At 36.3% G+C, this 12,791-nt stretch overlaps 1 protein-coding gene across 2 annotated transcripts; it reads right to left on the bottom strand.

Moving 5' to 3' along the window:
* Window positions 1–2,315: 2,315 nt before the first annotated feature.
* LOC120185060 lies at window positions 2,316–7,978 on the bottom strand. 2 transcript variants are annotated; one of them, XM_039189387.1, is made up of 6 exons: window positions 7,855–7,978; window positions 7,691–7,761; window positions 3,616–3,664; window positions 3,389–3,495; window positions 2,734–2,816; window positions 2,317–2,584 (listed from the first exon to the last, which is right to left on the bottom strand). In XM_039189387.1, exons 1-6 carry the CDS (start codon window positions 7,901–7,903, stop codon window positions 2,332–2,334), a joined length of 612 nt encoding a protein of 203 aa, XP_039045318.1. In that variant the 5' UTR covers window positions 7,904–7,978; the 3' UTR covers window positions 2,317–2,331. The 2 variants fall into 2 exon arrangements, with proteins under 2 accessions (XP_039045319.1, XP_039045318.1); XM_039189388.1 differs by lacking the exon at window positions 7,855–7,978 and having other exon boundaries at window positions 2,316–2,584; window positions 3,616–3,703; window positions 7,691–7,767.
* Window positions 7,979–12,791: the final 4,813 nt, after the last annotated feature.

Below are 12,791 nucleotides of genomic sequence, written 5' to 3' on the forward strand. Positions count from 1 at the left end.
ATTCGGCACTCTCCCTCTCATATAACAAGTCTGTTTGAGGCTATTAATGATGTTTGCATTTAACAAACTCGACAATTTCTATCGATCCGAAGTCTTTTTAGTGTTTCCTGTAGCAAGAAGGTGGATCAACAGTCGGAATAACATTCAGGTTTTACTATTGAAACAATCTCACAAGAGCCATGATAAAACGAGTGACCTTATGGTCCATCCAAAGATAAAATACAAAGGGTTAGGCATAATACCAAAAATAGCCCCCCCAACGTTTACCAAAATGGTCTTTTAGGGCTCTATTTTTTTTTTTAGCATTTTGACCTCTAACGTTTAATTTTGAGACAAAAATGTCCACCATGGATGGAAACCTTTAATTAACACACGGTTAACACACCCAAATAGGGCATTTCCCCCCCTAAAATTAAATGTTGGGGGCAAAATGCTGAAAGAAAAAAAAAAGAATAAGGATCAAAATGGCTATTCTGTCAAATGTTAGGGGCATTTCCCCCCCTAAAATTAAACGTTGGGGGAGGGGCAAAATGCTAAATAGAAAAAAAAAGAATAAGGGTCAAAATGACTATTCTGTCGAATGTTAGAGACATTTTTCCCCTTAAAATGAAACGTTGGGGGAGGGGCCAAAATGACTATTCTGTCGAATGTTAGAGACATTTTTTCCCTAAAATGAAACATTGGGGGCCAAAATGCTGAAGAAGAAAAAAAATAAGAGTCAAATTAACTATTCAGTCAAACGTTAGGGGCTTTTTTGCCTTAAAATGGAACATTAGGGGAGCCAAAATGCTGAATAATAAAAAAGAATAAGAGTCAAAGTGACTATTCAGTCAGACGTGAGGGGCCTTTTTGCCCTAAAATAAAACATCGGAGGTCGAAATGCTTCAAAAAAAGGAATAAGGCTCAAAATGATAATTCTGATAAACGTTGGGGGCTATTTTTGACATTATGACAAAGGGTTATTGAGTTCCAAATTTAAGCCAGGCACTGAATTTGTCCTCATACAACCTACTACTGGATAGGGAAAAGAAACCAAGAAATGATCAATTGTACTCCAAGTAGTGCCTGCTTAGAAAACAGAGAAATGTTACTGACCAATGGCATGGGCAGTAAGATATGAGCCTTGCTCCGACAGAGACTTGGTATCCTTTGGGATTGCCTGCAAAATTAGTAAATTACAGAAAACTTTAACCACTTCAGAATAAATTTTCTGGATCAACTCTTTGCATCTCTTCTTCTGCTATACTAGAAATGTTACAAGGAGCCAAGTCCAAGTGCTGCAGGCAGGTAATATTGATCAAGCGTCGCACAAATATTCAGCACCTATATTCACAAGCATGCTGTGACAGGGACTGCTTAAAGCACCTATATTCACAAGCATGCTGTGACAGGGACTGCTTAAAGCACCTATATTCACAAGCATGCTGTGACAGGGACTGCTTAAAGCACCTATATTCAGCACTTGCAGAAGGCCATACATTCTTATATGAATTGTATCAGTTTGTTTTGCATGAGCCACCGGAGATATGGTTCCCAACAATCTCAGTACATTAAACTCGGGGATTAAGAAACCTTGCAGAGCACCTCTTTTCCCAATCAAGAGAAAGTAACTAAGAAAAGGTGGGAAACATAGGACAAAGGCAAAGGTTCTAGCTTTAGTATTGACAATATTGTTGAGCGTTATATTGAGATAGCGAGCAGAGAGCGGAGATGAGAAAACTGAAACCTGCATGTACAGTTCTTCAATTTAAGCCTCGAAACATAGGACGAGACTAACACATGAAGTTCTACAGCAGGAAGGCCTACTAGTAGAAACCATATGGATTTACAGTATAATTTTAGTCCTTATTCTAAGTAGATAACACCATATTCTACAAGCATTCACCATTCATGACTACAATTATGTTAATATTGGCCCAAGTGGAAAAATAAAGCAATGAAAAAACTTCTGCAGTATCAAAACCGAGCCAACAGTTGTGTTGTTTGCAAATCCTCCTCCAACTAGGACTTTCCCATGCATGCTAGCATCAATTGTACCCGTAGGATCCTGAAATCAAATCGTCCCTGAGTACTTTCATCATGAAATTCACAAATTTAAGCTATGGATTCAGGTTAGACGTCATGATTGGGGAAGTTCTGTGGTACGACAAGACTAAAAAAAGGATGAAAATAAACGCAGCCGAAAATGTTATGAAAAAGATATCATATTGAAAATTTTGTTAAAATACCAAAGGTCAAATATGATGATATTAAACATTACAAAAAGATGACAGCCATCATGTTCATATAGATTACAACTGAAATGCATGCATGCAAAGCATTGGTCTTCCATCAATCATCTTCATCATCATCAGAACTTGCATAGGCTAAGCCTAGTAAGGATTTGGAAGGATTTTCCAACTTATCCTGCTTTCCTTCTGTATTTGATTCCGGGACACGATGCTGCTCATTCTTCTCATGGTTGAACTCCTGCTCCTGGGATCGTAAATTGGATCGATTCGCCTCAGGCTCAGAGTTGGAGGGGCTTGAAAATTTGGCGCGTTTCGGTTTAACTTCCACGACTTTTTTCAGCAAATCTTGCTGCCTGCATGATAAAGAAGACAACTGAAAGTGGTAACTAGAACAATGTGATACAACAGTTTCGAAATTGTAACTATACATATTTTACAAGTGCACTTGTAGCAGGAAGTGATCTCGCGGGTTTATGGGAAGAGAGGAGAGGGAGAGAAAGACCTGATTCCGCTCTTTGGCTTCGGCTCAACTCGAAGAGGCAAAGGAAAGGATGCAGGTGCACAATCAGCTAAACTCGCAGCTTTGTGTCAAATGGTTAAGAAAAAGTGAGAACTGATATAAAACAAATGCCAAATAAGAAGACTTCAGGGTGCTAACAATAGAGCTCAACCGTAGAATTATACAGCATTCAAGACCGACCTTCTTTGCGTAATATGGAACAACTCATCGTGTAATCTAATGCGACTTAGAAAACAAAGTGAGAACAAATGCTAAAATTCTAGGACTTGCAACATAGAAATGAGAAATTTTATCGGTAACGATAAGCACTCGAGTAAAATTAAGATGCGAGGAACGTCATAACAAACAAAAGAACTTTTTTTCTTTACAATCCTGAGCTCTTTGCAAATAAAAGTTGCAAGGATGAATCCACATATTCCAGCACATAATACTTGTGCATCCACAATGACAGAAATATAGTGAAAATATCACAAGAAACCGATTCTCTAAAAGCGTGTGAAAGTGAATTCAAAGAATGTTTACCAAATGTAAAACAAAAAAGCTCAAAATCTACATGCCATATAGAGCAAGAATCACAAAAAGTATTCAAACTATCATATCTCAGGTATTGCTTAGTTAGCTGAACATTTAAGGATATCTTAAATGCTGCAAATGCTCGTTTCTCAGTGCGGCGCAGGAGGCGTTCAGCATCCTCCTCTGCTTCCATCTGCTCCTTGAGATAGAGCAAATCATCACTGTCCAAAGCTGCAGACATAATACATAATAATATGTAGATTTACCTAAAGAAAAAATCTATCTAAAGATGTAGGGGACAGAGAAAGAAAAATCTATCTCAAGATGTAGGGACAGATAAAGGAAAGCTACCGCCCCGCCCGTGTAGGTAGCCTCCACGTTCTCCAGCAACCTCTTGCATCTGCTTGTATCAAAAGCCCAATGGGAGAAGCCAAGTTCCCTGCCAGGGCATGTTATCAGAAAACTACCACAACTTTCGTATTTATATCAAGAAATTAGTGACAACCAAATTTCTTATTAAAACTATTGCAAACAGCGTCATTCCTTCTACTACTAGTCCTAGCACCGTTAAAGATATGATACATGTTACGAACTCTTCATTTCCTTTGAAGTGATAGCATCACGTATTCAACAGCCATAAGCATGCAGATTCAGGCCCTATAATATATGGGAGAACTTGGAAAAAAATTTAAATACCCTCATTAGATGCATAGTCATATTTTTTTTTTGATAGGAATTGAAGGCCTCGTTAAAAAACCCCTTCTTGATTAAAGGATCTTATAGAAAAGCTCCTTAATCAGCGGAAGGAGGAAAAGAGTGCCTAAAGATTTCATTAAACATAAGAAATTACAAGATACATCCAGAGAGCCACCCCAACATAAAACAAAACACAAAAAACTATTGAATACAACCCTAAACAGCAGCACTGACTCAGCCTAATCCACCTTTGCTACAGCATCAACCTCTAATATGACTGACCAGACTTAAAGCTTGAACTTGGCCCGAAAGACACCACAAAACAAACCAACTGAAAAAAAAGCGAAATAAAACAGCTGACTCAATCCATAGAAGCCACAATCTAGCACAAAAGCCATAAGCTTCCACATGATAAGAGTGCAGAGAAGCAAGCTTCGAAAACACTCTATCCGCCTTTCTGCTACTTATTGCTCGACTTGTCGACGGAGACCATCCGAACCTCCAACTCCAAAAACAATGATCATATGCAAGTCACCTTCCAAAACTTCCTCAGCTGTAATGTTCCAAATTCAAAATCACTACTGAGCCATTAGACTCTATACCCAGATCTTTCCCGACCAGTATGGGTTCTGTCGCTTCCATCTTTTGACTCTGCCCCAATGTTGGAAAGTCACAATCATAAAGGAATCTGCCATCAAGATCAGACAAAACTTCCTCGCATTGCACCTTCTTCTGATAATACTTGCTTCGGCAGTAACTAGTCTTCCTTTTGGGAGCCGAATAATTCTTATGAAATCTTTGGAGAGAGCTGTGTTTAAAAAAATTCCCCTCCTTAGCTTTCTGGATATGGTTGGAATTGTGCGAGAATAATTCACCCCTCAATTTCGTGCACCACCTTTGATGGGCAAATCAATTAAATAATCCTTCACTCCCTCCTTAGCACATGCAGTCTTACAACAATTCCTGTTGTCATCTTTTGCCTCTCTCTGCGCATGATCCAGCACTTCCTCGATTTGCATTTGAACCATCCCCTGACCAGCAGTATTATTCCTCAGACCCATAATAATTTCCTCCCCTATGTTCCTATCCTCCTCGCCCTCAGCCAACAAGGTTCTGCCTCCAGCTCTGTTCTCCATACAGCAAAATAGGCTATCTTCCTCCTCAGAACACCTCTCGAAAATCTTCTCCACCGATGCATCCACTTTACTTCCTGCCGGCGATTCAGAATTGACAACAACCGCACCTTCTTTTACTTCCAACTTCCGAAGCAGAGAATCACTTTCAACTATGGGAAATTCCACTACTAAAATTCTAAAAATATCTCTACCTGCTTCCAAGTCTACCACTTCATCAATTAATTCTTTCCTGCTAGTTGCTATCATAATAGTCATCTCCTCGCAGCCCAATTCCTAAAGAGCGTTATCTCCCAGCACTAAGCATTCTCCCCAAAGCTATGCTAACCTCTTAAAGGTGCTATGATTCCAACAGTGAAGTGGCATTCCAACCAGTTTAATCCATGTTACTCTCTCCGACGCTCTGTAAGATTCTTACCAAGGTTGAACTTCCTGGAAAACCTCATTTAAAAACACCCAGTTCTGCTCCTTTAAAATTATGTACGACTCCTCATCATCTATTTGCAAAAAGAAATCTCTCCCTCCCAGGAACTTGGTCTTAATTTCTCCTAGACCTCCTGCTTGTAATCTGTCTACCACCTGACTGAGAGAGCAAAACGACGCCATCGTTCCTACGAGGCACTTCTGGAGCTTTCGAGCAGCTTCCTCATCTACATCGCCCTGAATTAACCTAGTCCTCCTTCTTGCTAGATCCTCCGGACTATCTCCACTAACGCTTTTACCTTGTTCTACCCTGGGAGTAGCAATGGAAGATGAAGGATACTTTTGTTTCCAAATTTGTTTCCTAGCTCCATACCGAGCTTCGTTGACTGATAATCGATAACCAAATAACCAGAATCCATTAAATCTTTGGATTGCTCTAACTGTGTCATCTCTATTGGAAAATCTAACAAACCCAAAGCGTTTTCCTGTTCTATCATTTTTCCTAGCTATATAAGAACTAATCACATCTCCATGCCTCCCGAATAGTTGGCTCAACCCACTCCAATGATATCTAGGTGGAATGTTTTGCACAAACAAAGTTACTATCTCGCTTACCTTCCCTGAGCTTTGAGCCATCCGTCCTAAAATCTTTCTATAAATCCCAGACAATACCAATGCCACTGGACTGGAGATGAATACATGAAAGAACAAAAATCAAAATGCTAAACAGATAAGCGAGTTTCAGAAATGAGACGTTACGTCATAATTCCCATAGTCATATTCAATACTCACCAAAGTTCAGATCACATAAGATATAGTGTGGAATGGTACACCTCTATTAATCAAAACAATATAGAAACAACTTGTGAATTTTAAGGGATACAATTAGCATTAGCAGCAAAGGGAAGTTTGAGATAATTGAAGTTATTGGATGGAATTACCATTAAATAGAGCCACACGTGGAAAGACCGAGCAAAGTTGTGAATTTTAAGGCGATGTTCGTTTCACATGCTTAACAGGAAAAAACATTTTTTCTCTAACAGTTTGAAGAATTTTATTCTCTGGATATTGAAAATATTCTGTTGTTGCTCTTTTCAAACCTCTTTATCCATAACCTGCACCCTAATATTAATAATCCTCTACAACAAAACCCAATAAACTACCATCAGATCATCAAGTACACAAATTTATATACAAATCTGCTAAAGCTACCTGAACCATGCTTTTTTATCATCGATAAATTAGCATCATCACCAAAGGCAAGTTAGGATAAAATTTTGAGCAAATGAATCAGAGCTTATAAAAGATCACAAACTCAGTTGCCAACCACAAAAGAGGGGGAAAACGTCCAAACAAATGAGAAATGGAGTGGCAATTATTGAAAATGAAAATAAATATAGTTGACAGCGGCCGATGCGTGCAAAGTTGGATTTCTACACATTGAGCTTCACAACCACAAAACACTGCAACACCGGATGTAGTGGTTTACGGAAGATGAATGAAAGAGGGTAATGGAGTAGAGCAAAGAGGGAAGCATAGAACATGGAAACGGAAGGCAAATCATAGGCAGTGTAAAGGAGTATGAGAAAAAGGAGAGGGATGCTGCCGGTAGCTAAAAACGGAGGCGTTGAGAGAAGACTTCGGATAGTGTCTGTTAGGATGCCATGGGTCTTTGATAACACCAAGAGTTTGGGTAGTTTTCTCTACTTTCAGAAGCATTTGCGAATTAAAAGACACAAATTCCCAATATTTTATGTTGTCCAATTAATTTTCTGCCATAACAACGAGAAACTGAGATAAACTAATTTTCGGAAGCCATTTTCAGCAAAACAAATGGAGTCTCATAATCTTTTGATTTGGATACATGCTCTAGAGGGTGAAGTATAAGAACAACGCAACGAAACGGTGAATTGATGATGGCCTTTTTCTCAAATGAATGCTGTAACATATTAAATAGAGAGAACTCCATAAACAAATGCGTTCCCATTGACAACAAGGGCAGATTCATTGAAAATCAGAGAATGGAGATATCCACAAAGAGCAAATTCCATTAAAACAAACGATATCCAAAAGAAACAGTAATAAGAGAATGAATCAAATTCAGGCCCAAATAACAACGTTCCCATAAATTAAATTCAGGACAAGAAAAAACATGGGAGAGGCGACGCTCTAACCTTGGCAACCATACGCTGGAAAGCAATATCTTCATCGTCAAGTTTGTCCTTTCCTTTCCCCCATTTTTTATCTGCAATCAATCATTTTATTGAGTAAAAAAGAAGAACAAGAAGAAGAAGAAATCAGTAAGCCTTCCAATTCAAGTTTCGATTTCCATACTTGCCTTTTGGGTCGCTCAGATTGGTGTACTCACGAACTTCTCTCCCTGCCATATTTCAAAAAACACCAGCAAATCAAGAGAAAAAAATGAGGATTTTTGTACCAAAACCTAACTGGAAGTGTTGATCGTTGAGGATTAAAAGGGTAAAGTACACAATGGTGTCCTGTATATAGGATACTGTTTCATTAAATATTATTAAAAATTATAAAATAGTCCTTTAATTATATAATGTTGCTTAGTTAAGTATTTCGACTATTAAAAGTTACAAAATAGTTATTTGACTATTTATTATATTTTAAATTTGTCATTTTCTATTAAAAAATTAGCAATTGTCTAAGCTAGAAATTAACATAATGATTAAGATGTGATAGTTGTTTAAAATTCTATGATCAAATTTTATCATATTGCATTCAATAACTCAACGTTTAGCTCATAATACCATCAAATTTTTAACGAAAAATGATGAGTTTGGAACATAATAAATAGTTTGTCGACCATTTTGTAACTTTTGATAGTCCAATGACTCAACAAAGCAATACTCTATAATTGAAATACTATTTTATAATTTTTAATAATCGATGGACTTAATAAAATTGTACTTTATAATCGGATGATCATTTGTGTACTTTACCTAAATTAAAATTGATAGAGTACACAAATGGTCCTAAGTACACTCATTATTAAAAATTATAAAATGGTCCTCTAATTGTTGGGATTTATTTTATTAAGTATTTTGACTATTAAAAGCTACAAAATGATCACTCAACTATTGATATGTTCCAAACTCGTTATTTTCCACTAAAAATTGATGATTGTTTGAGTTGGACGTTAACACACTGATTGAAATATGATAGTCGTTTGAGATTCTATTATCATATTTTATCATATCTAGCCTGTAAGTTAATGTCAAACTTAGACTGCATTAAATTTTTTGACAGAAAATGATAAGCTTGGAACATATAAATAGTTAGATGACTATTTCATAACTTTTAGTAATTAAATGACTCAATAAAATATGTCCTATATAAATTGTATTTATTTTTTAAATAATTTATTAATCATATTTTTCATAAATAATTTAAGATTCCATTGGTTCCCGTCGCTGGATTTTGAACTTGTTGCCCGGGTTTCAAATTACCGTATGAAAACGTGATTTTGTCTGTAAAATAGTGATTTTGGTGTCGTCTGAGTTATCCGCTACACCCGTAATAGCGCATGCGACGGCCGCAATCACAGTAAACTCGAAATTACCGAAAATGTGACCGCAACCGCGATTAAATTCAGCATCATGTTCTCCATCCATGCACCAAAAGATGAAAAGCTCCCTACAGCCCTTTCCACCCGAAGCCAGCCTCTTCCAGGATTGGAGAGACCATCGAGCAGTCCCGCAGAGCGTGGGAGACGGTTTCCTCGGGAGAGCCACATAAACATCAACGAACGTCCGGTGTGTCGACATGGACGAGTCTGCAGTCAACCGGTAAAGCCTCATGAGCAGCACGCCAGCCAAACATACGAACCTGAGGAAGCGTGTGTAATCGCGAGAGAAATAACCAAAGCCCGGATACATGAACTGTTGGTGTGTGACGCTGAAGAAGCCATCGATAACTTGAGCGGACAAAGTACGTACCTGATGAATGGCCACTCCATATAAGCACATCCGAAGGCACATGAGATATAGCACCCTGGAGAATTGAGTTCACATCTATGGCCGTGAAAATCCGTTGTACCAGAGGGACATTCCAGCAAGGAACATCCGGAAGCATGAAATCACCACAAAGAACAGGTTGCACTGTACCATTCGAGAATGTAGTCTCAAACTGAATCGGAACAACACCACCCCAAGTTGCAGAATGCATGGGAACCTGACATTTATTCCGACACGCCAATGGAAGTAGTGGCGAAGTTCCTGGATTGCATTAAACAGACTCCTCCATGCAAATGATGGGTGATCACCGATAGAGGCCAGAAAAATATGACCTAATGGAAAGTATTTCGCCTTAAATATACGAGCCACGAGACTCTGGGGCTATTGAAGAATCCGTCATTATTGCTTGACAAGCATCGCCATATTGAACAGTCTAAGATCATGGAACACAAATCCTCCCATTCTCTTTGGTCGACATAAAGTTTGCCAAGCAACAAGCGGCCATCCCCAAGATGAAGATTCTTCAGTCCGCCAATAAGCACGGAGGGAAGCTGTGATTAATAACAACCCATGACATACGTCGACAATGCCTGTCCCACGGCCTTTATATATACTGCACGACCACAATAAGAGATTAAATTTTTTGTCCATCCTCGAACTCTTGAAGAGACTTTATCTCGAACAAAGCAGAAAGCTTGAGTTTTGTTGCGACCAACTAGTAGAGGCATCCCAAGATACAAACCCGGATTCGAAACCGAATCAATCCCGATAATAGCACTAACATTGGCTTGTAACCACATCTGAGTAGAGGGAGAGAAGTAGATACTTGACTTCGCAAAACTCACCTTCTGTCCAGATTAACTTTCATATAAAACAAGTGCATCACGAACTCTAGTAAATTCAGACTCGGTGTTGCGTAAGAAAAATAGACAATCACATGCATAAAAGGGATGAGTAACACGTGGACCAAATCGACTCACTCTTAATCCTTGTATCCGGTTCTGTTGCTGCTCCCAATGTAGAAGCGATGATAGCCCTTGAGCACATAAAACGAATAAAAACGGGGATAACAAGTCACCATGGCGAAGATCACAAGACGGCCGAAAACTATCAGATAAACTATCGCTGATACGAATTTGGTATGTAACAGAAGTAACACACAACATCACCAACGACACCCACTGTTCAGCAAAATCAAGCTGAAGCAACATGGCTCGATGAAAAGGCCACTCAACACTTCATATGCCTTTTCCATATCAATCTTTAAAGCCGCACCACAGGATGAACCAGCCTGACTATTCTTCAGATAATTGATAATTTCATGGGCGATTAGTACATTGTCAGTGATCGATCTACCAAGGACAAAAGCACCTTGATTATTATCAATGCAAGCTGGTAGTATAGGCGAAGCCAATTTACCATGACTTTGGAAATAATTTTATAAATAACAGTGCACAAGAAATCAAGATTTGAATCATGAGAAATTCACTTTAAAATTACGTCTGATATAGTGATAGGATAACCCCTTTCAAGGGTATCAAACTTCAAATCATATAGTTTATTCTTATAACATAATGATATGTATCATCGTCTTATTGGTTGAATAAAATTAATTAAAAAATATAATTTAATTATTAATGAGAAAAATAAAAAATAAAAAAAATGTCATGTTAGCATAAAAATAATTAAAATACAATATCAACATAAAAACAATAAAAATATCACATCAGTTGATCAACGTTAATTTTTAATAATTAATGAATAAAGCACAACTAAAATGTTAGATAATATTTATAAAACAAAACCTAATAGTTGGTGATTAAATGGAGCCAAAATGATTGATAGGTGACTAAATAGGTAACTTATCCTATAATTTAAGGATCTTATATTAATTATAGGGTAAACTACACATTTACTGTCTAAACTATTACTATTGTTCAATTTTGTTACCTAACTTTATTTTTTTTCCAAAATCATACCTAACATTTAGTTTAGATTTCAATTTGATACCCAATATTAAAATTAATAGAATTGTTGATTTGATGTTTTTTTATTTTTTCAATGATGATGTGGTATTATCTTATGGTGACACATCAACATCAACATCGCCATTTAGTTTTTAACAACGAGTACCAAAATGAAACATAAACTAAACGTTAGACATAGTTTTGAAAAAAAATAAAGTTTGGGTACTAAAATAGAGAAAAAATAATAGTTTAGGAACTAAAATTGTAGTTTACCCTACATATTTAGTACATAAACTATCAATTTTGTTTTATTTTTGTACCTAAACATTCAATATTTTTCTAAAATTATACCTAACGTTTAGTTTATGTTTCATTTTAGTACCCACTATTAAAAACTTAAAGCGTTTAGTACCTTAACTATCAGTTTTAGTTTGTTTTAATATCTAAACTTTCAATTTTTTTAAAACTTGGCAGTAAAATTTGAACGGATACTAAAATGAAATAAAAATTAAAATTTAGGTATAATTGTAAAATAAATAAAAGTTAAGATACTAAACCGATAATTTACCCTTTGTTTTAATTCATTTTCATTTTGAATGCGAAAGGAATCTTAATTCTTAGGAGTTGTTTGGATGAGAGAATATGAGATTCTCATGGGAATGGAATCCACATTCCCTCGTTTGGTTAGCCCGAGAATCTTATTCCCAGTAATGTAAGATTACTAATAGTGGATTTTTTGGGGTATATTACCGGGAATGTCATTACCTCCCTTTCCTTAGGTATTGTTGGATTACCGGTATTTTAGACTAAAATACCCTTAAATTTTTATTTTTTTTCAAAAATATATTTCTTCTGTCATTGAATAATAAAAATTATACGAAGATTAAATTAGAAATTTATCCTTAAATTATTTTAGATTTACAAAAAAAATCTATAATTAAAATTTTATATGAAGTTCAAGGGTTAAAATAAAATTTTACCTTTCATTAATTTTTTTTTTTATTTTTAATTTTGTAAAAAATATATAAATATTATGAATTTAAATTTTTTTAAAGAAAATATATAAATATTTTTTAACTTGTAATATTATACAAATATATAATAAGAACAATTTGATTAAATATACATTCCAATAATCTTTTATTCCTTTAACCAAACACAATAATCTTACATTCCTACTAAATCAACCAAACACAAAATACAACATTCTCAATAATCATATTCCTAACATTTTCACACCTTCAATGAACCAAACGCACCCTTTAAATTACTAAAAGAAGGGAAATCTTTGAGACAAATTTAGTATAAATCACAACCTGTGATTCACA

The sequence above is a fragment of the Hibiscus syriacus genome, unplaced genomic scaffold (genome assembly GCF_006381635.1).
Source record: "Hibiscus syriacus cultivar Baekdansim isolate YM2019G1 unplaced genomic scaffold, ASM638163v2 tig00112988_pilon, whole genome shotgun sequence".
NCBI lineage: Eukaryota > Viridiplantae > Streptophyta > Magnoliopsida > Malvales > Malvaceae > Hibiscus > Hibiscus syriacus.

What these genes read in the sequence shown, in the direction of transcription:
- LOC120185060 (XM_039189387.1), bottom strand. Translation starts at nt 7,903, where the DNA reads ATGGCAGGGAGAGAAGTTCGTGAGTACACCAATCTGAGCGACCCAAAA. An exon ending in CAATCTGAGCGACCCAAAAG is followed by an intron (nt 7,762 to 7,854) that starts GCAAGTATGGAA and finishes GATTGATTGCAG; the next exon opens with ATAAAAAATGGGGGAAAGGA. An exon ending in CTACCTACACGGGCGGGGCG is followed by an intron (nt 3,496 to 3,615) that starts GTAGCTTTCCTT and finishes TTATGTCTGCAG; the next exon opens with CTTTGGACAGTGATGATTTG.